The 26,858-nt window shown below is 44.8% G+C and overlaps 2 protein-coding genes across 3 annotated transcripts in view; one reads left to right on the top strand and one right to left on the bottom strand.

The window, feature by feature from the left end:
- Positions 1-22,922, bottom strand: part of PRSS54 (serine protease 54) — a 24,798-nt gene extending 1,876 nt beyond the window's left edge. Inside the window, exons 1-4 of one of the 2 annotated variants that reach the window (XM_087826620.1) lie at positions 22,809-22,922; positions 3,779-3,910; positions 769-1,027; positions 98-229 (exon numbers count right to left, since the gene is read on the bottom strand). In XM_087826620.1, the coding sequence (XP_087682746.1) occupies positions 98-229; positions 769-1,027; positions 3,779-3,910; positions 22,809-22,843 (558 nt within the window). In that variant the 5' untranslated portion in view covers positions 22,844-22,922. The remainder of the gene's footprint in view (positions 1-97; positions 230-768; positions 1,028-3,778; positions 3,911-22,808) is intronic. The other variant, XM_087826621.1, reaches the window with a different exon arrangement.
- Positions 22,778-26,858, top strand: GINS3 (GINS complex subunit 3). The gene is made up of 3 exons (XM_016206472.2): positions 22,778-23,027; positions 23,540-23,773; positions 25,054-26,858. The coding sequence occupies exons 1-3, from the start codon at positions 22,842-22,844 to the stop codon at positions 25,282-25,284; spliced, it is 651 nt and encodes a 216-aa protein (XP_016061958.1). The 5' UTR covers positions 22,778-22,841; the 3' UTR covers positions 25,285-26,858.

Genomic DNA, 26,858 nt, shown 5'->3' with positions numbered 1-26,858 from the left:
TCCCAGGTGAATGGTCCCCGTCCTCACGAGTTCACCATCTCTGGAAGCGACCACTGTTCCCTCTCTGCACTCAGCTCCCACTCCATCATGTCCTTACCAGGCAGACAGTATGGGTCTCCTCTTGTACGTGACTGCCGCATCCTATTTGCTGGGATTCATATGCGGGACACAGGTCGAGGTCTTGCACGGAGATTTTTCTCAGGATACTCATCGTCATTTGATTTCCTGTCTGGACCATGCAACGGAGAGCCCAAGAATTATTAACAAGAAGACAGGAACCCCCTAAGTCAACACAACCGCAGCTCACCTGCCCGGATGGGAGTACTGTTCTGATAAACCCCTTTTCCTCATAGAAATCAGAACCTGTGTCTGCGGTTTTACTGAAAACTACTTTTACTTTGAACTTGAATGTGAATACAGGCAGAGAATAGACTTATCCTTTCTCAACATGTCTAGGAAATACTGCCCAAGGAAACAAGCTTAGACAAGAGAGCAATTTGCTCTAATTCAGGGAATGATGTCCCCGGCCCCTCGAATAACCTCATACTCATTTCAGGCTGTCAGCTGCCTAGGTCCTTCCAATTTGGTGTAGGACTAGAAGGACAAAGGACCGAATGTAAGAAAGGGCAAGCACTGGGAGCCTTGACCGATTAGGTGAGGGGTGCAGCCCAACCCTAGAACCTCGAGCCACCTGCATTATTAAGATAAGCCCTAGAGTGGCCCACCCAAGTCACACACAGCCGCCTCCAGGGGAAGGAAGGCATTAACTGCAAACGTGGGATTCCATCCTGCCACCCAGCAGTTCCGCGAGGCCAGCGGCGTGTACTGCTGGTTGCGGAGGAAGCAGATGGATTCGACCAGGCTGCTGAAATGCATCGCCGTGTCTGTCTTCAGGAGGGCTAAGTTATTGGTCATTGTTTCGTTATCAAAGCCCTCATGGATGATGATGGTATTAACTGGATACTCTTCGTGAGAAATCACTGTGGCATTCATCTTCGCTATACCGACTATAGCAATGGCGTCCGTCCTAGAGAGAGGACAGGGGAATCTTGAGAGGCCAAGCTTCATACTTCCCCGTTTTCACGTTTCCTATTTTTCCAGCCTGGAGCACATCCAACGCATCTTCCCCGGGCAAAGTTTCACTCACCCTTTAGACCTGGTCCCAGGAAATCTTTCCTGAACCCCTAGGCTTGCACCCTCCCTTGTGAGCCCATAGAACCTTGGGGAGTCTTCTATCTTAACATTCTTTATCCCACCGCCTCGGGACAATCTGCTATGTTATGGCTGATTATCTTTTTTTCTATGCATGGTTGTTTTTTTTACATAGTTGTAGTCATATCAAAGTTGTAATCTTAATTTTAATGCAAGCATCTTTCTGTGTTATACACTCTGTATATACACTTCAAAGCAATTCTGATTTTAATGATGATGGAGTTCAGTTGAGAGTTTTCCCTTTCTCCTCTTGGGAATCACCCAAGAAATGAACAAGAATGAAAAACAAGTGCAAACACCCTAAAACCAAGAGACACTAGAGAACCCAGACCTCAGAACCAGAGGAAGGGCTGAGAAAAGCTGTGAAAGACAGCAGGTGTGCAGGGGTTCTAGATGGTACCTACTGCCACGGAGGTGGGAAAGCTGCCTAACAAGCTTCTCCACAAAGTAGAAAGAATAGAAATAAACCATCACCAAAACAAAGGCTAAGTGGAAAGTAGCATGAAGGGTAAAGAGCACATGCCCTGGCCGGTTTGGCTCAGTGGTTAGAGCGTCGGCCTGCGGACTGAAGGGTCCCGGGTTCGATTCTGACCAAGGGCACGTACTTCGGTTGCAGGCTCCATCCCCGGCCCCAGCTGGGGCATGTGCAGGAGGCAACCAATGTGTCTCTCTCACATTGATGTTTCTCTCTCCCCCCCTTCCACTCTCTCTGAAAAGCAATTGAAAAAATATTCTTGGGTGAGGATTTAAAAAAAAAAAAGAGAGAGCACAAAAAACACAATAAGGGACACCAGAAGGTAGGACTGAGAAAAGCAACCAAAATGAAAGGGACATTAACAAAGACCTAGCCCAGTCTTTCGCCGCCTGGGTTTTTCCTGCTACAATAAACCCGCATGGGTGTGAAATGACGTGCGCTGCTGTTATCTACCACGGCATTTTTGGTTCTGGTGAAAGATGGAAAACCAGGCAGACTTCCGTCATCAGAGGGCCGTCTGGTGCACCCGTCAGGGGATACTGTGCAGCTGGTGAAAAGATTGCGATCCCTCTCTCCGTGTTGATAAGACAAGACCTCCCAGCATCCACGACAGAGTGAAAGAGCTGAGGGAAATACTGTGCACCGTGTGCTACCAGTTGTATTGGGGGCAGGGGGGCGTGTTATAGACTGAATTGTGTTCCCCAAAATTCATTTGTGAAGCTCCAACCCCAAATGTGACTGTATTGCAGACAGGGCCTTTAAGGGGTAATTAAGATTAAATCAGGTTGTAAAGGTAGGATTCTAATCCCATGGGACTGGTGTCCTTTTAAGACAAGGAAGACAACAGGAGTGCGAGTGCACATAAGAAAGGCCATGTGAGGACACCCTGAGGGGATGGCAGTCTGCAAGCCAGGGAGAGAGCCCTCGGGAGAACTATCCCTGCCAGCACCTTGATCTTTGACTTCCAGCCTCCAGAACAGTAGGAAATAAATTTCTGTTATCTGAGCCACCCTGTCTGTGATATTATGTTATGGCAGCCAGAGCAGGCTGATACAAGGGGGGGAAGGAAATTCTCCCTCTGTCAGTAGATATAGACCTACTGACATATAGATATATAGGCTATGTGGATAACTATAGGTATGTAGATATCCATAAATGCATTGAGTATTTAAGGAAGAATACCCTAGAAACTGGTGACAGAGCTGAAGGGAAGGATACTAGTAACTGAAGTGCCTTTCCTAGTATATCCTTTGGTTCCTCGTGAACATTGTACTTTGTACATGTATTTTCATTTAAATACATGTATTTTCAATTAAAAAATATAAATCATACATAAAAAAATTAAGCAGCTGCACAATATTCCATCAAAAGCTTATACTATAATGTTTTGCCATAGTAATTATACTCTCTCCCCCATACTGTGTGTGTGTATAGCATATAATTAGTATATATAATGTTATCAAACATATAAATAAAACCCTATTTATGTAATATATTATGTTACATAATATATACTAATAATACACTATATATTATATATAAAAGAATAATATGACTTATCCATGATAATTGTACATTATGTTCCAGTGTTTTGTTTACTAACCATCCTATGAACAACTCTGTGCATAAAATTTTTCCAGTGGTTGAAATTATTTCCTTAAAGTTGATTCCCAGAAGTGAAATCACTGGGTCAAAAAGTAAGATGTTTTACAAAAGGAGTTATTCCTTTAATAACTTTTGCAGGTTTGGGGTTTTTTTCCTGGTTTAAAAGAGTGCACATTTACTGTAAAGAACTTGGAAAACACAGAGAGGTTCAAAGAAGAAAACAACGATCATGTGCTTGTGAGCATCCAGAGATAAATGCTCTTAAAGGATTTGCGTATTTCTTTTAAGCTTTTTCTGTGATGGCCGTGCTGAGCCAATAAAAAGCCTTGTCACCCTGTCACCAGGAACCCATCTTCCAGGCCTCCCCAAGCTGAGTGGGGACACAGAGCCCCCCATCCCACCCCAGGGGTGGCTGTGAAGGCCCCAAATACAGGGGTACTGGCCTGTGCTCAAAGGCGGACGCGACGCTGAGGATCCAGAACTCACTGAGGATGCTGCCGAAAGCCAGGTGGGTGTGGCGGGAATTCTGCAGAGACACCACCCATGGGAACTCCATCTCGCTGACCAAACCCTCCTCGGAATCTTCTATAACGTGGTATTTCTGGATGCCACATCCTGCTGAGAGGGTGTGCGGGGGATGACGACACTCACTGCTGGGGCAAGGGGTTGGTGGCCGCATTGGACCGCAGGACCCCCTCCTGTTGGTATCTCACTCTGGCTCTCCATATTGATCACCACTAACTTTACCTACCACCCCTGTTTCTTTTTCTAGTTGGTCTCCTTCCCTATCAAAGACTCTTGGTGGCATCTTTGAATGCAGAAATAATGTTAGGCTGCAGATAATCCCTCGCCAGGCAGTATCTGAAACCTTTAGCCACATCAGCGGTTCTTGGCGTGTAGCCTGGGACCTCTGGGAGTCCTCAAGGCCCTCTCCAGGGTCTCTAGGATTAAAACCATCTTCATAAGGATACTAAGACTGTATTTTCTTTCTTCACTTCCACTCTCTCACTAACATTCAATGGAATTTTCCAGAGGCTCCATGCTGTCATGGCTCTGATGGCTAAGAGCATGTGTGAACATGTATGTCCTTGTGTTTTGAATTTCTCCCAGCTTTGATTTCTAATACAATAACTATGGAAAGATACAAATCCATAAGCAAAAGCTCTTTGGGGGTCCTCAATAATTTTTAAGAGTATAAAGGGATTCCAAGGCCGCCAAGTCTGAGAACTGCTGACACGCACTACTTCATGCGGTCCCTCCAACAGAGCTGGCCGTGGATGGCGTCACTGTGTGTGTACGGGTGAGGAAACAGCCTTAGAGCGGTGAGCACCGGCCCTGGTTACACAGCTGGTGGGACACAGGGCCAGTCCAGATGAATCCAAATTCCATATACTCTCAGAACCTCACAGCCTCTGTTCCAGCCACCACTGCCCCTGTCTAGGTGGGAATCTGAGTCCTGGACAACCTGGAGGTCAGGGAGGGCACTGCAGCTGACATTTCTGCCAACAGGCCTCAGCAGCCTCCAAGCCCCTCCTTGCTCCCAGGCCCAACTCTGCAACTGGGGGTGAATTTAGCAGCATAGTCTTTTGATTTAATGACAAAAGGCTTCATGAAAATGATAATGCTGAAGTAGAAACACAGGAAAGGCCTGGTTCCCATGCGTACCAGGCTCTGGGAGGACACCTCCACCTGCCAGTGCCTGGGGGACACGCCACAGGAAGAGCAAGGTGGGAACTGTGAGTGGGGAGGCCGGCCTCACACTGACCCCTCTGTCCAGTGGGCCTCCCCGTAGCCTGAGGTTTATTTTCCTAACTGCACTCTCCCTGGAGGATTAACCCTGACACCGCACGGCTGAAGCCAGTTTCCTACATCCACACCCCACAGTCCACTTTGCTGGCTCCAACCAATGAGGCCCGCTGCTAGAGCAAAGCGCTCTGAGTCATCTTCCCCCAGGGCCCCTCTCTGAACAAGAAGGACCATTTGCTTCTCTGGGATGGTGCCCCCTGCCCTGTATTCCAGGATTGGTAAGTGGTGACGGAAGCGGGCGGCACACTCACTGGCAGAAGCATGGGAGGCACAGAGCAGCACCAAGAGCATCCCCATCATCTCCGCCATCCCCAAGCACAGCCGCAGCAGACACCATGGGCAGCTGTGAAGACAACAGCACGCACTTTTCCTTTCCCCCCAAAGTGGTGACATCCCCCAGCACAGGAGGCCCAGGCCCTTTCCTTCCCACCCACAAAGCATCCAGGCTGTGAAGAGCAGACCTGCCACGTCCCTATGGCTCGGTTCCCTGCAGTCAAGAGGCAGGGACCAGCTGCCCAGCACCGAGATTCTGTTGGGACCTGTGAGATGGCCCGAGGAGAGGAGGCTGCTCACGCCTGTCGATCTAGCCAGGGTCCCTGGCTTCCCCGAGTCGGGTCTCAGAAAAGTGTCCTTTGACTCGTAGAATTCAACCCTTGCCTTAACTCTGTAGCTATAAAATGCTGCCGAAAGAAAGAAATGGGTTTAGTGCGAGCTCATGCTGGTTTTGTCCCTCCTACCAAACACTGCTGGCATCGACAGTGCTGCATTTAACCGGGACAGCTCATGCTTGTACACAGACACAGCCCCGGCATTCCGCTCCATTCATTCACACAATAACCCTAGGAAGTAGGAAGTAGACGCTATCATTACCCCATTTTACAGATTCAGAAACTGACACTGAGACATTGAGATGCCTGCCCAAGGGCACAAGGCTGCCAAGTGGTGAGGCTGGAATCCAAGCTCAGGTCTAAGTCTTCACCATGCACCATACCTCCAGGCCTACCCTTGCCTCAAACAATGCACAGAGCCTGAGGAGCCCATGTGTGCCATTCCCAGTCACCATGGTCCACTCATGACACCGGGTGCTTCTTGCCGTCCGGGTGGTTCTCCGAGTTCTTCTGTGAACTGCTTCTGCTGAAGGAGAAATGAGCTCACTCTGACCTTACACAGCAGAGCCCAGTAGAGGGATTCCTTCTACCACCTTGGGAAGAATGTCCCATTGTGGCATCACGGTTACCATGGTGTCGCCAGGAAAACGTCTGGACATGGGGACGCAAGAGGAGCCAAGATGAAAAGCCTGCCTGTTTCCTAAACTTGGCAGGGCTATTCAGGAAGCCTGGCTGTCCCCGGGTCTGACCAAGAAGAAAGACATCCCTTTTGTTGGATGGCAAAGTCCTGTCCAGTTGCGGCCCTGCTCTGTCTACCTCCTCAGCACCCGCCCTGTGTCTATACCCGAGTTTCAGACTGGACGGAGGAAGCCCATGACTAGGGTGGGTTTGGTTTTTCCAATCCCTGTCGGCATTTTCACACCCCCAGCATGGTTTCCTGGAGGCTCAGCCCAGTTGTCTTCAGCGGCTCCAAACCAAGCTACCCGACGAGGCTCTGTTGAATTGTTTGGTCACATGGGAGCTGCACTCGCCCACTGCGAGAGTCTTTGGTTTCAGGGCAAATGCCAGGATTGAGGAACATGTTGACAACGTGGTGGGAAGATGTAACTCCATGGACTCAGAGGGCTTGCAGGCTGCTGGCACGGGCACTCAGGAAATATGTATTGGACCCGTAGATGAATGAATGGCTGGGGGAAGGAGGACGGCTGGATACAGAGGGACGCCTGACTCAGGAGCCACTATCTCCTCCCCCACGAGGTTCCCCTGGTGCCCTCAGCGCCTCACCATCCTCAGTCACCTCTAACACCGAGTGGGGGCGTGGCTTCTGCTTGGGGGGCGGAATGGGAAAGATGGTTGGCAGTGAAAGAAATGGGAATTAGTCCTTCAGTGTGTTCCACATAGCAGGTCTCAACCAGCTTTCACATTTTCTCGTTCATAGTTCACAGTCACCCTGCGAGGATGAAGGAGTGACCCGAGCTCTCCAGGTGGAAAGGCTGAGAGTTATTTCCTCTCAATTCTCTTACGATGTTTTTCCCCCTGTCCCCTGGATTGCATTGTTTTGAGATGTCTCCCCTCAGTCGAATTGTTTCTTTATAAATGATCTACCCTTTCTCTCTGCCCTTTTTAAGACCTTCTTGGTTTTGGTGTACTATGTTTACACTGAGGTGAGTTGGGTCATGAATTTCTTTTTATTTATTCAGTTTAGGATATGTTATCATTCCTGGCTTTGTGTATATATATTCTTAGAGATTCTTAAACTATCTCAGCCATTATCAAATATTACCATTTCTTCAGGCTCTCTTTACTTCTGGGACTCAATATAGACATGTTAGACTTTCTAATTCTATCCTTCATATCTCTTACCCTTTCATATTTTTATCTTTTTGTCACTCTGTGCTGTTTTCTGGGTGATTACTGTATATTTGCCTTCCAGTTCACTAATTCTCTCTGTCTATGTCAAATCTGCTGCTGTTCACCCATCCTCTGGAGCTTTTTTAAAACTCAAAGAAATATTTTTATTTCTGGAAGATCCATTTTTAAAGTCTCCCTGTTTATTTCTGATGGTATCTTATTGGTTTTCATCTTCATATTGCATCCTTTATTTCCTCAACCATTGAATATGTATCTGTTCTATATTTGGTATCTGGCAATTCCAAGACCTATTTGAGGGGTGGGGGGAACTCTAAATGCATTTGTCTTTTTTGCTTTATCTGCTAACTCTTACCAAGTGGCTTGCCTCCCCACACGCCTTTGTAATGATTGTTAGTTTCTTGTTCTTAATCCATGGCATCCTATGGGTTTAAACTGGGTCCACTTTCTTCTAGTTTGCTTCTGTCTCTGGTCACCAGAGGGTACCACTCCCCACCCTCTCCACTAGTGTTCTTACAGCTATGCAGCTGACAGCACCTGCCCTAAGGCAACCTTTCCTCTCCCAGATGTTGACAGCTCAGGCCTCAGCTCACTTTTCTTGGAATCTTTTCCTAAAGTTTGTGAGAGCAAAGGTAACTCAAAGGGTGTGTCCTCCGCACTGTTTTGCAATGAGAAGGCTTTCGAGACCACCTAGTCTGCAGTGATGGTCAAAGCTGAAAGGGATGGAGCTTGACAATAGACCACACACTAGAAACTGAACTAATGAATTTTCAGTAGAGGAAAATGTAATTCCCAGGTAGTCACTGTTGGTCTTCTTAATTTACTTTTGGGTTATTTCTGTTGCTATTGTTTGGTTTTGAATACACAGATTTTTGGCTGCTTACTCAAATTCATCATACTCTCATCACTTATCCCAGTGTAAGTGAATCCCACTTGAGCCCTAGCCACTGTTTTTCTGATATGCTTCTATTTTCCATCACTATTTTTATACTCTTTTAGTCATCCCCTCATTTTTGTGAATTGGAGCAATAACACCACACAGGCCTGATATTCCCCTGGGGGTGGACCTGTGACCCGAGCCAGGCCCATCAGATCCTCCCATTCCTGGAATTTGGGTCTTGAGCCAAAGAGCAGGAAGAACAAAACAGCTGTCTCATCCTGAGACCCAGCTCTTCTGTGAACTAGCTCAGATCCCACCAGCAAACTTCTTTCCTGCATAAGACTCAGGAGCAGTTTCTGTTGCTTCTGACCAAAGAAAACTTGACTGATCTGCTGGTCTAGTGCTTGGAGTAGCTTTTCTGCCTAAGGATTTTTATCACGTCTGATAAGTGACTGCTGCCTAATAATGTCTCTTCAATAGTAAGGCAGCAGCCATCACTGAAAAGCAGCAATGTTATCCCATTTAAATCTACAACTGGGTGACATACATCACACACCAGTCATACAACAGTATCACCTACACACATTCAAAACCAAATCTTTTTGAAATTGTAATCCTTTTTTTCACAAATTCTTCATTGCTCATCTTTTATAGATGCTGGTTACAGTTCTTACTATGGTTTATTTTTTAATTATTTTAATCCTCACCTGAGGATATTTTATCCATTGCTTTTCAGAGAGAGTGGAAGGGGAAGAGAGAGAGAGAGAAAGAAACATCGATGTGAGAGAGAGAGACATCGACTGGTTGCCTCCTGCAGCCTACAACCAAAGTACTTGCCCTTGGCTGGAATCGAACCTGAGACACTTCAGTAAGTGGGCCGACGCTCAAACCACTGAGCTAAACCGGCTAGGGCTCATGTTCCTCTTAACACTACTATGAGAAAGCAACAAAACTGATTTGATGCTAAAATGTCGCAGATACTCATCAGCATTGTAGGTTGGATGAATGGGGAGCAGCGGGAACTGGGGGACTAGAGAGCAGGGACCCTGTTTAACGGGGGCAGCCATGGCCAGATCCCATCAGTGACCCCAGCTTATACACAATCTGTGTAAGAAAGAAAATTTTGCTGTCTACAAAGAAGGATGGAAAAGTCCAAGGCAGGCATGAGCTTGTGTGTATTCAGGCTTTGAAGATTTCTAAGTCAGGAGGACACTGGGAGGTTTGGACTTAATCTTAAAATGTTGGACCTAGAGACCTCCTGGCCCAGGTTAAGGTCTCTGGTGCAGCATTAATCACAGTAGCCAAGAGGTGGAAGCAACCTGTGTCCATCCAAAGATGAATGGGTGGGGGAAAAAAAAGAAAGACTGTAGAGTAGACATACAATGGAATATTATTCAGCCTTTAGAAGGAGGAAATCTTGCTACAACACACATGGGGGTTGAGGACATACGTTAAGTAAAATAAACCAGTCACAAAAGGACAATTATGATTCCACTTACGAATAGTGAAATTTATAGAAAGTGGAATGGTGGTTGCCAGGGGTTGATTGGGGGGGGGGTGTATTGTTCAGTGGGGACAGTTTTAGTTTTATAAAATGAAAAAAGCACTGGAGATCTGTTTCACAACAATGTGAATATACTTAACACTACCGAACTGTAAACTTAGAAATGGTTAAGATGGTAAATTTTGTTAGTTTTCCTCCTTTTTCTTAACCACAATAAAAATGAAAGAAATTAATATCACAGGTGCTAGCAAAGTCCTCCGTGTGGCCCAGGTGTGCAGTCCTTCCCATCTTCCTCCCCCAGGCCATCACTACCATGACCTCTGGTATTATTTTTTACACTTTTACTTAAAATCACACACATATCCATACACAATATGCAGCATTTTGTATGTTTTTAAAAGTCTTGCCCTGGCTGGTATGACTCAGTGGTTAGAGCATCAGCCTGTGCACGGAAGGGTTGAGGGTTTGATTCCCAATCAAGGGCACATACCTGGGTTCCAAGTTCATTCCCTGGCCCCGGTCAGGGTGTGCACAGGAGGAGGCAACCAATCAATGTATCTCTCTCACATCCATGTTTCCCCCCCCTTCCCTTCCACTCCCTTTAAAAAAAAAAAATCAATGCAAAAAATATCCTCAGGTGAGGACTGACAACAACAACAAACAGTCTCAAACCACGTGTAACATTCTGCTGCTTGCACTCTCACTCAACAATAAGATCTACTCCATTTTAATTGCTCTCTAGTATCCTAGACTATGAATATGCCTCAGTTTATTTCTTCATTGCCCTGCTGATAGAAATTTAAATTGTGTCCAATTTAAAAAATATTAACAAGTGATCCAGCAGAAATTTTTTTGCACAGGTCTCCACATAGAAGCATAAATGAGATGCGTTCCGTAGAACTAACTCATTACACTAAAGAAACATCATTGCTTGAGCGTGCCCAATGAATGTTACAACTAGTTTTCCTGGCGGGAACTTTACCTCAGCATAAATCAATTTGTCATCATAATTCTCAATGTCAATGACCAAAGACCCAGAGGCAATGGAAAGTGTGACCCAAACATGCTTTACCGGGGCTCTGGGGTCCCCCAATGGCAAGAATCTGATCTTGCAGCAAACCCACACCCTCCTGCTCTCTTCCACCCAGGACCCTCTTGCTGCCTGGGAAGGTTTGGAGTTTCCGTGGGTTCAAGGCACATAGCATGCAGCCACAGGCTGGCGCTTTACAAAGGACAAAAACTGCTCTTCTCTAAGGCTCCCCTTGGAAAGTGCATTGGTGGCTTGAGGACTGCGTTTCCTAATAAAGACGGCTGTGCTCAAGGTTCCCTCTGTCTCAAAGAACAAATTCCTCATGGACAGGAGCCTTCAGTCAGTACGCAGAAGGGGGCACAACTCTGCCTGGACCCCCAAAAGACCCTGCCCAGCTATTGTTAGAGGAGAAATGCAATCTATAAAACGGGCTGTACAGTGTGGGTTCATTTCTGGTCTTGTTTTTTTTAAAGCACATAATAAAAAAAGAGATGTAGAAATGCCTGACAGACCACATCCACACCCCTGAGGGGCATATTAAGAATGCAAGGGCCCTGGCTGGGTAGCTCAGCTGGTTAGAGTATTGTCCAGATATGACAAGGCTGCAGGTTCGATCCCCGATTTGGGCACAAGCAGCAACCAGTGAATGCATAACTAAGCGGAACAACAAAACAATGTTTCTCTCCCAAAATCAATTAAAAAAAAAAAAGGGGTGGGGTGGGGGAGGAGACAGGGATCGTTTGCTTTCTTGTGTGCTTTCTCTTGAATACGCACACATTACTTTTATATATGAAGGAACATTGACCAAACAGCCCTTCTGTGGAGCTCAAAGAGCAGAGTAATTTTAAAAACCTTCCATGATAATTAACACAAACTATTGTACTTCAAAAAATACATAATATCTTTCACATTTATTGGCCAAGGTCACACAGTAAGTAACAGAGCTGGGGTGCAAACCCAGATCTGTTTGACTTCAAAGTGTGTGCTCAAATTTATAAATATTCTCTCGAAAAATACATGTCAGGAGAGGAATGACATGCCAATCTGCACAGATGCTGCTCCCACACAGAGTTTTAAGAAGGATCTTAAAAGGATATTCACTGGGCATGTTGTAGTGATAAAATATGGTGTACGCTAACTGCTAGCCTGTGTGGTCTTCGAGGAGAGGGACCTGGTGAACATGTGTGGTTCACAAGGACACAGCCTGGCACTGGGCACATGCAGTGCTGGGTGAAAACGGGCCACTGACGGCATCTCACTTCCTTATAATGACGGTTTTTGTCATTCCCATGGCCCCTCCAAAGCAACGTGTTTTGTGGAAGAAATTATGTGTTATATTGATATTTAAAACTTAATGACCCGTGACATCTTTTTAGATCTTCTATTTTACAAGGTGAGTTTATAAAACACAAGTTGTTCCAGAGGATTCCAGGGGAGTTGCAATAAGAATGGGAACATTTGTCCCTCAAGTGGGTAAGTTTTGGGCTTTCATTCACTTCCTGAGGTGACCACATACATGTTATCACCCATCCATAGTCCAAGAAAGTCCAGCCAGTGAAAACTTAAAAGATTTCCACCCCAGCCGCCCGCCAATCAAACGCCCCCGTGCGTTGGTGCGCAATGATCATTTCTGCCGGTAGGTGGCACTCTTGCTTGCGACATTCTACATTTACTGTGGCTCTGAAGGGCAGCCAGCTGGGGCACTCAGGAAAATTAGAACAGGAAAGTGCCTGCCTGCGGTGTCACCCACCCTGTGTGATAGTGTTGGACCATTATTTCTGCATCACTGAGACTTGGGGTTCCAGCTGCTCTTTTTGCAGCATCTGATGGATGGCCGTGAACCCAGGAGGCTGAGAAGGGACCTCCTTAGCCTGAGTGCGTTTCTGCCCTGGAGATCAAAGGTAAGATTCTATTTGATAGAAATTCTCTGTCGCTGTCAAAACAAGCAAAACACCCTCAAAAGCCACTATTTCACAAAGGCCAAGGGTATTAAATGGCTGGGGATTGCACTTCAAGTCTCTCTCTTTAAAAAAAAAAAAATGTTTTTATTGATTTTAGAGAGGAAAGGAGAGGAGAGAGTTAGAAACATTAATAACCCTCCTGCACGCCCCCTACTGGGGATCGAGCCCGAAACCCAGACATGTGCCCTGACCCAGAATGGAACTAGCAACCTTTTGGTGCATGGGATGACACTCAACCAACTGAGCCACACTGACCTGGGATCAACAACATTTTAGAGTTAGCACTTTCTAGGTTGGAGATAAAGATTATAATAAAAATTTTCTTCTTGCTGTTGCAAGCTATCCTAGTAAAAAGTGTAATATATTTTCTATCTGTAGGTGGCAACATTTCTGCTATCAGGGTCATCTTTATTAAAGGAAGATTGTTAGAAATAATCTTTTGGAAAAAAAAAATTTTAACTTTTTTACTTTGGAAAATTTCAAGCATACACAAAGGCAGAGAGAGTAGTATAATGAACCACCATGTTCCCACCACCCACTTCAACAGTTACCATGACCAGTCTTTTTTCATTAGCCCATTAGCCCCTTCCCCTCCATCTGGATACTTTTGAAACAAATCCCAGACCACAAAAAATTACAATAGAAAAATAAAGTTATGATACCCATAAAACACCTCCAAGGAATTCTAGGAGCACCCATGGGATCCTAAAAAATAAGTGAGTAAATAAATAAAATGCAATCTTCAGTTATGAAGATGAAAGGTATTGAATGCCATATCCTATAAAACATGGTGTGCTAAGACTGTCTATCAAATAATGTAAGAGTGTTTATATTACAGTAATAATGTAGAGGGTAGGAAGGTGAAATAAAAGGTGATAACTTGTGTTTGAAGAAGAGAAGCTTTTAATTTTTTTTAAAGCAATGAAGAACTGACAGAAATGACAAAATACTAAATGATAGACTATATGACATGCAAATCCTTACTTGGGGTTAAAAAAGTGAGAAGACCAAGTTAGAGGTTTTTTCAGAGTAATTAGATATATTAAGGGGATCCAAGTAAGCGAGGGGAATGGAAAATTACCAATTTGTTAGCGCACAGCAGTGACAGCTGCCGGTTCTAAAATTAGGAACAGAGATTTTCAGAGTACCACCAAACAAATCACAAAGGCTCAACCCACCCAGCACCTTTCAGAAGGATTTTAACCCCTAAAAGAATGCAAGGCACACGACCATGGCTGCTCACCTCCCCAAACCTCGGTGCTCACTGAGTCCAGGGTCACTTCTCTACAGAGGGCTGCATGGCAGCTCGAATGAAAACCGAGGACAGAGAGCATGCCACTCTTTAAAGACTTTTGTGTTTTTGTACGATTTACGGAGACTTTCATGATTTCACAGACAATCTGAAAATCCAATACACAGTACTTACATCTTTAGCACACTCTTTGAGCTCTTCTAGCACAGACTCTGGAAATAAAATTATTCCCTACAGCACTCTAGTTGCATCATGAGGACTGCAAACACTCCTAGGCATCTGGATGGCAGAGTCTTTCACCTACCAAAAGTAGAAACTTAGCCAGTGCTATGAACATTTTTTTCAATTAAAAAAAATCCCATGTAAGCAACCTGAGTGCCCATCAATAGACAAGTGAATAAAAAGGCTGTGGTACATCTATACAATGAAATATTACTTGGCCATAAAAAAGAACAAAATCCTACCATTTGCGACAGAATGGATGAACCTAGAGGGTATAATGCTACATGAAATAAGTCAGTCAGAGAAAAATAAATATCGTATGATTTCAGTCATATATATGTGGAATCTAAAAAACAACATAAATGAACAAACAAAACAGAAACAGACTCATAGATACAGAGACAGGTTGATGGTTTCTAAACGGGAGGGGGTTTGGGGGAAGGGGTAAAAAGCTGAAGAGATTAAGAAGTACAGATTGGTAGTCATGGGGATAGGCATAGGAAATATAGTCAATAATACTGTAATAACTATGTATGGTGCCAGTTGGGTACTGCAAATATCGGGGGATAGACCTCAGGTGGAATGTTCTTACCACATACACACACCCACAAAAGTAAAGGGACACAAGGACGCTTTTGGAGGTGATGGATTTGTTTATTTTATTGATAGAGGAGGTGATGGTATCATGGATATAAGCATATATCCAAGCTCATTAAAACATACACATTAAATATGCATGATTTTCCGTATTTATATGCCTCAATAAAGGTGAGGTATGTGTCTGGGGCACCTAGAGTAAGTAGTGAGATTTACAGACACACAAAGTAGAATGGTGATTGCTAGGGGTGGGAGACTCTCAATGTTATGCACTATATTTTTTCTCACTTTACAAACTAGGAATTTGCTCAACATCTCACATCTCATAGAGACTGACCTGGGATTCAAACTCATGTCAGTTGGATTCCACTGTCTGTGCTCTCAACCACTATACCACACTGTCGTCTATTTTTTTAAAAAGATTACTTGAGCCAGAAAAAAACTGTTCGATGAAACAGAATCAATACATTTCTGAGTCAGTATTTTCCCTACAGAGACTTAGATTTGAATAAAGCTGCAGCTTTTCTTGATCTGTGAATTCGCTTTCATAAGCTCTCATCAAATGCAAGTTCCCAAAGATTTCACAAAAAAAGAAAGTAACTTCCATAAGTTCTGGCTGGTCTGTCAGCTGCATACCACTCTGCAAGCTTTTAAATCCATCCGACAATGCACGGGTAGTTCTTAATATATGGCTCCACGTGGCTGTGTAAGCATTTCTGAGTCGCGGCCGGTACCTACAACAGCCAAGTGCCACATGCTCTAATGGGGTCTGACTCACCGAGAAGCTCTGTTAACTTGACAGTTTGGTTCTACAAAATTGAATAGGACTCTCCACACTTGGATTTTTCCCCTCTCTGCCTAACAATGATATGATTTTGCTGTTCCAGGAACGATGGCCCCTCTCACACAGCCTCTGAGGACTGAGCAGGCTAATGAGAGGTGGCTCTCAGACGTCCTCACGGAGGGTCCAATTTCCAGTGACAGAGTCCTTGCCCAAATGGGACACTGAAGACAACTCCCTTACACACACTCACCCTCCATAGGATTTGGTTTTGCCTAATCCCGGCCTTCATTTGTAAATTCCAAAGTTGCATCCAAGATCTAACTACTACACAGCCAAGAGGGTTTTCCATTAACAAGAAACTTTATTAAAAATGATGCATTTTCAGGAAAGCTGAGGTTTATTTCTTCCCTAGTGTTTTTGTGCATTATTTCTAAATGTACTAACTGCCCAAGGTATCACTTTTCTATATACTTTCTTCATGCTGCGTTGCTTGCAGGAAACCTGAATGCTCCATTTCTGGCATTGGACACATTTTTCTGGCATTGGACACATTTTTCTGGCATTACTGTCAGCACAGCCAACGAGGTTTATGTTTATCACGATCTGCAACATGGCTTGTTGTGAGATAGAACAAGAACAGTAGGTTTTGGGGCGGTGTCAGGTTCTATTTGCATTGGTTCCCAACTGCTGAGCACTCTCAGAGTTGAGCATCTTTCAGGTCTGAAATATCTTAGGTCCTTGGTGGCTCTCGAGATGGGGGAAGGGAAGAGAATTTTTAAAAATATAAGGACTTGATCTGCTCATCATGGAGTCAAATCATACCTTTGTACTTTAAATCTCACATTTTAAGTTTCAACTGTGTGACAATGCCTTTTGTCTACTGGCAATGTGGGATGCAGGATATTTTAAAAGTGTACTTTTGTAGGCTGTTCAGTTGATTTTTCTATTTTTGTTAAATAAAAATGCTTATCTCCTAAAAGGAGGTTTAACCAACAAATATTGGGTAAATAAGATCAACTGCAAAGAAGTTAAAAGTCAGTAATGATGGTGCGATATCGATCATCGTAAATTGAGTAAACAGGCAACTGGGTCTGTTTCTACAAAACCCATCAGCCATGAGTTGCTGCACTGCAAGGATCGGAATGAGCAGAGGGGGTTCCTGGTTCCTGCCTGGAAGCGTGGGCCTTTATTACCTTCAGCAGAGCCTGCAGCTCCACATGTTAATACATAAGAACACCTACGTGGCTGGGACTGATGACTGATTTGAAATTTTAAATTATGTGTAATGATATTTCAGAAGAGAAAAACTTCCCCTGGGGCTGAACCATTTGGCTTGAAGCGAAGTCACGGGGCTGTCTATACAGTCAGCAGCAGAATGTTGGCAAACGGTGCAGTGACAGCTCTCCCCCCGAACTTAAAAAATAGGAGATGCGAGGGGCCTTCGGACAGGCCTGCCTGCTGCTGGCGCCTGTAAGGGACTCGCCTTTGCTTTTCCTACAAAAATATATATTTAAACTTCACATTTGATTTTTTTTTTTTAATTTCTTGGTGTTTTTGTAAAGTGTAAAAGTAACATACGCACAGGTTGAAAATGTCAAATCATGCAAAAGGTTATACTGTGACCTCCTCCCCTGACCCTCAATATCCTAGTCCCCCCTGGAGCAAACAAGTTACCATTTTTATTAATATCTTTCTAGAAATAGTCTATGCAAAGACAAGCATACCTATAAATAGATGGCCTCCATTTTTACAAAAATGGTAGCATGGTACACACATTGCTCTGCATCTTGCTTTTGCAAATCAAACTTTTTAAATTTTCATTTTTATTATTTATTATTATTATTATTTTAATCCTCGCCCGAGGATATTTTTTCCATTGCTTTCAGAGACAGTGGAAGGGGGAGAGAGCGGGAGAGAGAGAGAAACATCGATGTGAGAGAGACACATTGATTGGTTGCCTCCCGCACTCACCCTACCCCTGGGGGTCGAGCCTGCAACCCAGGTACGTGCCCTTGAGCGGAATCTAATCCAAGACCCTTCAGTCTGAGGGCCAACACTCTAACCACTGAGACAAACTGGCTAGGACTAAACTTTTTTTTTTAGATAATTGTAGGTTTACGTGCAAGTATAAAAATGACACAGAGAGATCCATGTGCCCTTTACGCAGTTACCCCCAGTGGTACCAGATATGACAGTGAAGCCATCTTGGACCCTCCAGACCAGTCTATCTACCAAATGAATACTACTCAGCGACTGTCTCAGTCAAGTGAAACAAAGGGACCGCTTGACTTAGCCCTGCCTGAATTTGTGATACACGAAACTGTGAGATATAATAAAATAGTTGTTTTAGTCAGTAAATTTTGGAGTGTTTTAAAATTTCTTTATATAGACAACCAGAACAGAATCTGCCTCTTGAAAAAGTCAGTGACACGGGGGTTAAAGGGAAAGGTAGTGGGTCTGCTTAAAAGGTTATAGCAATCAAATGCAAGGAATACCCTTGATTGGCTCCTGGAAGATTAACTGGATGACAAATACTTGGAGGACGACTGGAGATGGGAACACAGACTATTAGATAGTACTGCTAGGAAATTATTATTAATTTTGTTAAACTTAAACAATCCCACATCTTTGCTTGAAGCTGATCCTTGGATCTAGAATGACTCCTACGAATATCTGTGGGCTTGCTACTCATACTCAAGGGCCCCATTCTTATGCCTGCTCCTCTGTAAAGCCCTCTTCTCTCCAGGTCAGAATCCACCACTCCTTCTGAGCCTCCGTAACATTCTGGACATGGCTCTATCATAGCTTTTTTAAATTTTTTATTGATTTTTGAGAGACAGACAGAGAGAGAGGGTGGGGGACGGAGGGGAGGGAGAGAGACTGATTTGTCGCTGCACTTATTTATGCATTTGTTGGTTGATTCTTGTACATGCCCTGACTGGGTACTGAGCCCGCAACCATGGCTTACTGGGACGACACTCTAACCCACTGAGCTACCCGGCCAGAGGTGATCTATAGCTTTTATCACCTCATGTTACTGTTTCCTCCACTGGGCAGCAGAACACGGGTGCAGCCCCAGGGCATCACACAGGCGACAGAACATCTTAGTGACAACTCCTCTCCATGTTCTCCTCACTTATGAGTTTATTGCTGCTTCATCCCCCTTGGACTGAAGCTCTGGCTCTCGGGTCATGGATTAAATGATATTAACAAATTACCAGAAAAAAATGAACACAGAGGAATGGGAGGAAAGGGTATTTTTTTATGCAGCTGGGAACACAGGAAAAGGGAAGCTGGATTAAAACCTGTACCTTGATTATAATGATGTGAACACACGCGCGCGCACACACACTCTGTGTGAATACATCAGACGGGCTTACAGTGTCTGCTGGTGCTGCCGAAGACCGTGGGAAGAGTCTAAACTCAGCACTGCCCACACATGGGGTCGCACCTGCCCATCGCTGTATTTTCATCTCATTGAAGGCGTCTTGGATCAGCGCTCAAGAAACAGCTCAACCAAAGGAACATTTAAATTATGTAAAAACGAACTCCAGTGATTTAACTCCATTAACCTTACATAAGATTTCAAACGTCATACTATAATTTCAGAATACAAAAAAAAACCCACCAACTTTAATCATTTGAACCCATAGGAAAATTTTGCAGGAAAAGGCTGAAGATGTAAAGGATTTATCGAAGCACATTTAGAAACTCGAACTGGGGAGAGGGAGTGCAGCCAAGCTTAGATCAACAATGATAATGGACGAAGACGATTATTTAACACGTGCTCACTGAGCGCCCGCTTGGCGCCAGGTATTGCTCGAGATGCTGAGGACGGCAGTGAACAAATGCGTGTGGGTGATGGTGACAAGGCCGCGCGTGGAGCCCTTGCTGCAGGCCAGGCCCTGAGCTCAGTGCCCTCTGCATATGGGCTCATTCGCTCCACTCCCACCGCAACCCTGGGAGCTACTACTGTTATCTCCATTTTACAGATGCTGAAGCTAAGCTTCTGACAGGTAACTCACCCCAGGTGACAGAGCCAATGACAGTGGTAGAAATTTCCTTCTTTTACTATATATTTGACGCCAGGTGTACAGATACCTGATTATAATGTTGTACACCTGGGATTTATATAATGTTATTAATTAGTGTTACCTCAATACTAGCAAGCAACTCAAAGGATGGAGTCCAATACATTTCCTTTTTACTTTCTTCCCCTTACGCCCCCCTCCCTTAGGGCCTCCCCTGCACACCCTCATCGGGGTTTCTGTCACTTGTGTCACAGCCTCCTCACTAAATGGAAGACGTTTAGAAAGCACTGGTATTCAAAAGAACAGATTTAAAGCTGCTTGTGGTTTTGCTTATTGAAAATCTGCATGTGCTACAGGGTTCTGTGATTCAGCAACCTTGAAACAATGACGGTGGAAAATTTACTCGATTTTTCAGGGATCCAGTAGAAGCCTTCCAGAAGACTGAAATTCTGTATATTATAACTATACTGAATATATGCTGAATATTTTAAACATACCGAAATTCTGTTTAGTATAATTCTAGCACGTAGATTGGTTGGCTGGCTGCTAAGGAACGCAAGCTTTCTTAGAGAAAAGAAGCATTCTGGGCTCTTATAATTTAGGGTACAATTTAGGGTATAAACAGATGTATACTTGATAAGCTATGTGCTACTTTTGTCAAAAATTAATGCAATTATTTAAGTCATCAGCTCAAACTTTCACTAATTTCACTTCTGCTAGTTTATTCACTTATTAGTTCAAGAAGAGGACAGATTAAATAGAGTAAAAATATACAAGCAGTGACTAATAGCTTCATGGTGAGCCAAGACATTAAAAAAGAACTACAAGGTACTCTGATTTTATCTGAAACACAGGTCTGTTACTTTAGTATTAAAGTAACTGTGGCATTGGAGTTTAGAGCCAATATTCTGGTCTCAGTACAAAAATAATGCCTTTCTTCGGCACTGATAAATCATCAAGCATCCATTTTAACTGTTTCAATATAGAAAACAGCTTTCTATCTTGTGAGTAAATAACCTGCCTTGCCTTCAATTAGATTTATTTAGATTTCTATCGCAAACTACATCCAGTACCACATACTCATTTCATCAGAGAAATGATAAATATGGACTATGAATTGTTTACTTTTGCATTGGATAGTGCAGCAAAGTGAACATTTAAAATATGATAAAGGAAAAAACTCTCTTGTAACTACCTCTAAAAAGATTCCGTCTAACGCTAAGTAGATGCCTCCTAATTCTAAAACTTCAAGACTGGTTTCTCCCGTGGGCTGCCAACCTGCCTGTCTAGTGGCTCCTGGAGCCCAAGAATGCCAAACTGACTCATCTTTTGCCTCAAACTGCCCTGTACCTGTGCTCTATACACATCTCCATCCACCTGGTCAACCAGGTTAAGAACCTGAATCACCCTTGCCCCTCTCTATCCATTTCCTGCATCCAATTACTTGCCAGGTACTGCCCACTGAACAGCTTCCAAACTGGCTTCCCTGCATCTCACCTCTCCCTCCATCGCACTGCCAGAATTCTCTCCTTAAAAGTACAGACTTATGATATTACTTGTTCAAAACCCTTACAAGGTTTCTCCCATCGCCCATGGAATAGCCTAAACTCCTCAGAATAGCACCCCAGGCTTTCCACAACTTGGTCCTGACTCCCCCACTGCCTCTTGTTTTGATGATACCGAGGATTTAACTTACGGAGGTGACTGAGCAATCGGTCCACTGGAAGTTTTATTGCTCCTAGTTCCCAAAAGAAGGGGAGCATGGGCCAGAGCCTTTATTGTGGTTTTTCTGGGAGGGAATGGGTGAGGCAGAGGAGGCAAATTTGCGCAAGGTCAGGAGTGGGTGGTCTGAACAACGCTGGTGGACTTTGGGCTATAAAGGTGCTCTCTAATTGTCCAGTACTTGGCCCTGGGGTTATTTAGGGCAGGGGAATGAATGGCTTGGTGTGTGAGTTAGATAAAGGGAGTGGTTGGGGGCTTTGGATTGGTTGGTTTGTATGTGAAAGGCATGTTCACAGGCAAGTTGCTTATTGCTCTAGGTATTAGCTCATCCTGGGAGAGACAGTTCATCCCTAGGACCCCAAAGCTCCAAGATGTCAAAGTATACAATACAGAAAATTTTAAAAACATTAATATACATCTCTCTTCCCATGAACCCTTTACTCTTAGCTCTAGTAGCCCCTGAAAATGCCCTTTTATGTGAAAAAAGTTCTGTAGTGCATCTCTCAACATTCTGCCACCACCCATAGCCCTGACTAACATCCCCAAGTCTGGTACCATGAATCCCCCCCCCCTCCCCGCACTAGACCAGTAATAGTACCCAATCTATAGGGTGGCTGGCAACCTATGACCCTTGTGGTCCGCCTCAAAAATATGAACTGGGCCATTGATTCAAAAAGATGAACTGAACCAATCAGATTCCCAATCAGATTTAAGGATTTACATTAAGAGCCACAAAAGGAGATTGCCAGTTTTTTTTCACGTAACGACAAACGGAGATGCACAGAGAGAAAACTGGTAAATAGGTCTGATTGGTCAGGCCTGGGATGGAGGGCTCAGAGACGCCTTTCTTTAAGCCCCCAAACGTGTCAAGTGTTTTTAATTTCATATACACATTTAAAGGACCGCATAAACCCAATCTAGTGCAACTGCGCCCTGCAGCTTTAACGGGCATGCCAGCCTCTTTCTCAACTGGCTACGCTCTGCGAGACGACGACTTTGCAGGAGCCGCCGACAGCTCCGCTCCCCGCCCCGCCCCGCTCCGCGCCGCCCGGGACCGAGACCTTATCGATTGCTTCTGCCTAGGCCGACCCGCCCGGATCCACTGCTCCCGTCTGGCCCGCCCCGAGCGCGGGAAAAGAATTTCGAACCGGCTAGGCGGCCGCAGCGACCCATTCATCCCCCACGATCCCGACCAGCCTCCGCTCCCTCCTGCTTTTGCGTCCCCGGCTCCCCGAGGTCTCCCAACTCACACGAGTGGAAGCCAAGCCGCTGGAGCCGCCGCCATGTCCGAGGCTTATTTCCGGGTGGAGTCCGGTGCGCTGGGCCACGAGGAGAACTTTCTTTCCTTGGACGACATCCTGATGTCCCACGAGAAGCTCCCGGTGCGCACAGAAATCCCCATTCCACGCCTCGGCGCTTTCTTCCCGGAGCGGAGCGGAGGAGCCGACACGGACAACACGGTCCCTCAGGTAAGCCCTCTGGCTCGGCGCTGCGCCGAAAGACTACAGCTCCCGGCGGGCCTTGCGGCCCTGGGGCGCTGCGTCGCCGGGCGCGCTGTCCTCTGGGATTTGTAGTTTTAGGGGGAGGCGGGGTTCGTACCCTCCCCTAGTGTATCCGCACTTGCAGTGGTCGCCCTTAGGGAGACTAAATTTATCCCAGGTCGTCAGGCTCCCTCCAACACTGATTTCGTTTCTGCAACTGTATAAATTAAGCAGAATTCTACCCCCACCACCACCACACCCAATTTTTTCTTTCCATTCCACCGTAACATAAAACTTCAGCTCACACAATTCATTTCTTCAAGTCACAGACAGGCCTGTTGCGTTGTAAAAGAGATTCAAACCTAGGGCTGTAAGTCTTCATATACAGCTGTGTCCCAGAGAGAACAGGGAGTCTTGCTCATGCGGTGTGTATTTCCTTTTTGCCACGCACACATTGACTTGGTCACTGTTCTTCAGATCTATGTTCTTGTCTGACGCAGGGCTCAAAGCTGGAACTCCCCCTGTGGTTGGCCAAAGGACTTTTTGACAACAAGCGGCGGATTCTCTCTGTGGAACTTCCCAAGATCTACCAAGAGGGCTGGAGGACTGTGTTCAGTGCAGATGCCAACGTGGTGGACCTCCACAAAATGGGGCCCCATTTCTACGGGTTTGGCTCCCAGCTCCTGCATTTTGACAGCCCAGAGAATACAGACATTTCCCAGTCTCTCCTACAGGCAAGTAATAGATGGGAGAACCTGTGGCACAGCACAGGTGTCAGGAGCCGGCTGTGGCTGCCCCCGGACGTCACTCTTACCCAGGGAAGTTTAGAATATCTGCAATTAGTATATTATTATTCCACGTCAGCCTACAGTTAGACTATATTTGCCAATTATATATATACTTAAATAGGACTTGTCTACTGCTCTTCATATTTGCTTGCTAAGAGTTGGGACCAGTAGAAAGTCCTGGAAATAAGAAAGGGGTGATAGTTGATGACAGGTGCCAGGCACTCAAGTACGTAGTCACAGCCCAGCCCCAGGACTGTTCTGAGGGTTCCTGTAGTAAATACATGCGGTATTTGGTTATTTGTTCCCTTCCATTGCTCTGGGGTTAAGATCTGGCTCTGCTATGGACTAGCTATGTGACTTGGTCAAGCTACTTGACCTTTCTAGGCATCAGTTCTTCACCCATAAAAAGAGATAATAATATTGCCAAAATTATGGAGTCATAGTGAGTTTATGTAGTGCCATTTAACAAATGGTAACTATTATTATTGCCCATGGACAATAATAACCTTTATGTTGTATAACCATACTTTAACTTTTGTAATTATTTTTTTATTCTGTTAAAACTAGAAGAAACTATCCTTTCTACCTCTTGTTTTACGGCCTGATTTCTAGCTTTATAAGAACTGTTAGCTCAAGACACAGTTGCTCCCCGCACTGTGCTGACATCCTCCATCAGGCTTGAAGGTGGTTTGGCCTAACATTTTCTAGTGCTGTGTTTAATGTGATAGTTAAGAAAGAAAAAGAAAAGAGACGGTTATGCTGTAGACTGGAGTTGCTCACATATAAGGTAAGATGGCCGTGAGGCGAATGCAGAACTGAAGTGGGCTTGTGGCTTGGGCTCAGAGCCCTGAACTGACACCCTCTAGATCATCCTACTCTCAGACTGAAAACTACATTCAGTTAAGTCGGGGATCTTTTCTGGTTGAAACCTGTCTGCATGTGACCACAGTACATTATCATGGCCTTTGTTGCAGTAACAATAATGAGGAATGCTTTTCAAGGAGCTTACTCTTGCCAGCTATTTCCTAGGTGCTCTACACGTGTTACTTCATTGGATTTCCACAACAACCCATTTCACAGGCAAGGAAATCGAGGCTTGGCAATGGGAAATAACTTACTCAGATCTCCTTCTGACTGAGTCCTGAGACCAAATTCTTCCTTTTTGTGCCATTTAAATGTTCGGGGATAAAAGTGGCTTTGATTTCTCTTATTCCCTTCTCCTTCAGACATTTATTGGACGTTTTCGCCGCATTATGGACTCCTCCCAGAATGCTTACAACGAAGACACTTCGGCACTGGTAGCCAGGCTGGATGAGATGGAGAGGGGCTTATTCCAAACAGGGCAGAAAGGACTGAATGACTTCCAGTGTTGGGAGAAGGGGCAGGCTTCTCAGATCACTGCTTCTAGCCTCGTTCAGAACTACAAGAAGAGAACATTCACGGACATGGAAAGCTGAAGGCCAGAAGAATACAGGATTGCTCCTCGTAGACTTATCCCTGTGTGTCCTTGACAAGAGCCTGGTTGACACTATCAAGGGCCACAGTCATACCTCTCTTCTCATGGCTTATTCCCTGCAGCTGTCACAGGAGTGGTGTCATCTGGTTGGGAAAGGACATGCTGGAGAATGTCCCCAGCCCTATAAATCTTCCAGGACTATCTCCCCCTGCTGACCCACAGCCCAGGTCTACTTCACCCAAGAAGCCACAACTGAGAAGACATCCAAGTCCTTTATAAGTGAAGATCGTAGTACATACGTTGCAATAGAGTCGGAACTGGAATTCCTTGTGCCAGGGATTTGGACGGACTTAGATGTCCACTTTCGTAGCTCCGAAGGACAGATTGGGCCATCTTAGTCTGTTCACGGAATATTCTCCTGAACTGAATTGCCTCATCTTCCTGGTCACACAAAGGACAGCACCTCCACGATGCTGGTCTTGTATATATCTCCCTCCACCTGCCTGTGGGAAGTTACCCCAATTTCCAAAATCAGTCACAAATAAGGAAGAAAAAGGCAGGTGAATGGCACGGCTTTGACTAACGAGGAGACTCTGCTTTCCTCTGTAATTAGGAATTCACGGAATTCTGCAACCGACCTAGAGGGCAGATGGTTCAGCTGAGCTGGGTTTTGTCCCTGAGATCTTGACAGCACCCTCAGTTATTCTATTCCCTCTCCAGAAAAGCTGTCAGGCAGTCGAATTGCAAAGTAGTTATTAAAGGGTGTCAACCAGCTCTTATTCCATGAAATCAGGTCTTTAGGGTTGCCTGTTATGAAGATCCCTATTGGAGAAGCTTAGTTAACGTGGCAAATATAAGTGGGCAGGGGGCCTTGGTTATATTGGGGTTTTTTTCCTTCGGTCCATTTTGCACATTTTTACATAGAGGCTCCCTGACCAATTACTGAGAATCTGTTTAAGCAGACACAAAACTCTCCCTGAAGATCCAGGAGGAAACCTCCAGCCGAGTAGGGGACAGCCTTCCTGGGGCCACCGGACTGTTTGCAGGACAGTCATCACACCCCTGGGAAAATTGCCTTTGTAACCGGAAACTGGAGGGATTTGGATACTCAGACTATGCAGATGTCTTGATGCCAACTTAAAATGTCCGAAATGCCTTTAAAATACCTGTTTTAATATGGAATTGATGTGGTCATCATTTGATTTTGGTGCTAAATAAATGACTTGCTTTGCACTCGAATACATTCTGTGCAAGTACCATTTTTGTAACTTGAGTACTGCAGATGATCAGGGACGTCCATTGGAGAGTTTTGTCTTTGATCAGTGATCGTTTACAATAATGCCCAAAGAAATCCACGTTTTAGCAACTGCTCCTTTGTTTGCATGACATTCATAAATAGGAGTGACAGTCTCTGTAGAAACATGCCATGTCCTACAAAGGTGGGACTTCCATGAGGACCACAGAATTTGATTGATTGATTGATTGATTGATTGATTGATTGATTGATTGATTGGAGAGAGAGACAGAAACAGCAAGTTCCACTTATTTAATCATTCATTAGTTGACTCTTGTATG

The sequence above is a fragment of the Miniopterus natalensis genome, chromosome 18 (genome assembly GCF_054644295.1).
Source record: "Miniopterus natalensis isolate mMinNat1 chromosome 18, mMinNat1.hap1, whole genome shotgun sequence".
In the NCBI taxonomy this organism is placed as follows: Eukaryota; Metazoa; Chordata; class Mammalia; order Chiroptera; family Miniopteridae; genus Miniopterus; species Miniopterus natalensis.
Note: the sequence above shows the minus strand (reverse complement) of the source record. Positions and strands in the feature narration are given on the sequence as shown.

What these genes read in the sequence shown, in the direction of transcription:
- GINS3 (XM_016206472.2), top strand. Translation starts at nt 22,842, where the DNA reads ATGTCCGAGGCTTATTTCCGGGTGGAGTCCGGTGCGCTGGGCCACGAG. An exon ending in CGGACAACACGGTCCCTCAG is followed by an intron (nt 23,028 to 23,539) that starts GTAAGCCCTCTG and finishes TGTCTGACGCAG; the next exon opens with GGCTCAAAGCTGGAACTCCC. An exon ending in TTTCCCAGTCTCTCCTACAG is followed by an intron (nt 23,774 to 25,053) that starts GCAAGTAATAGA and finishes CTTCTCCTTCAG; the next exon opens with ACATTTATTGGACGTTTTCG.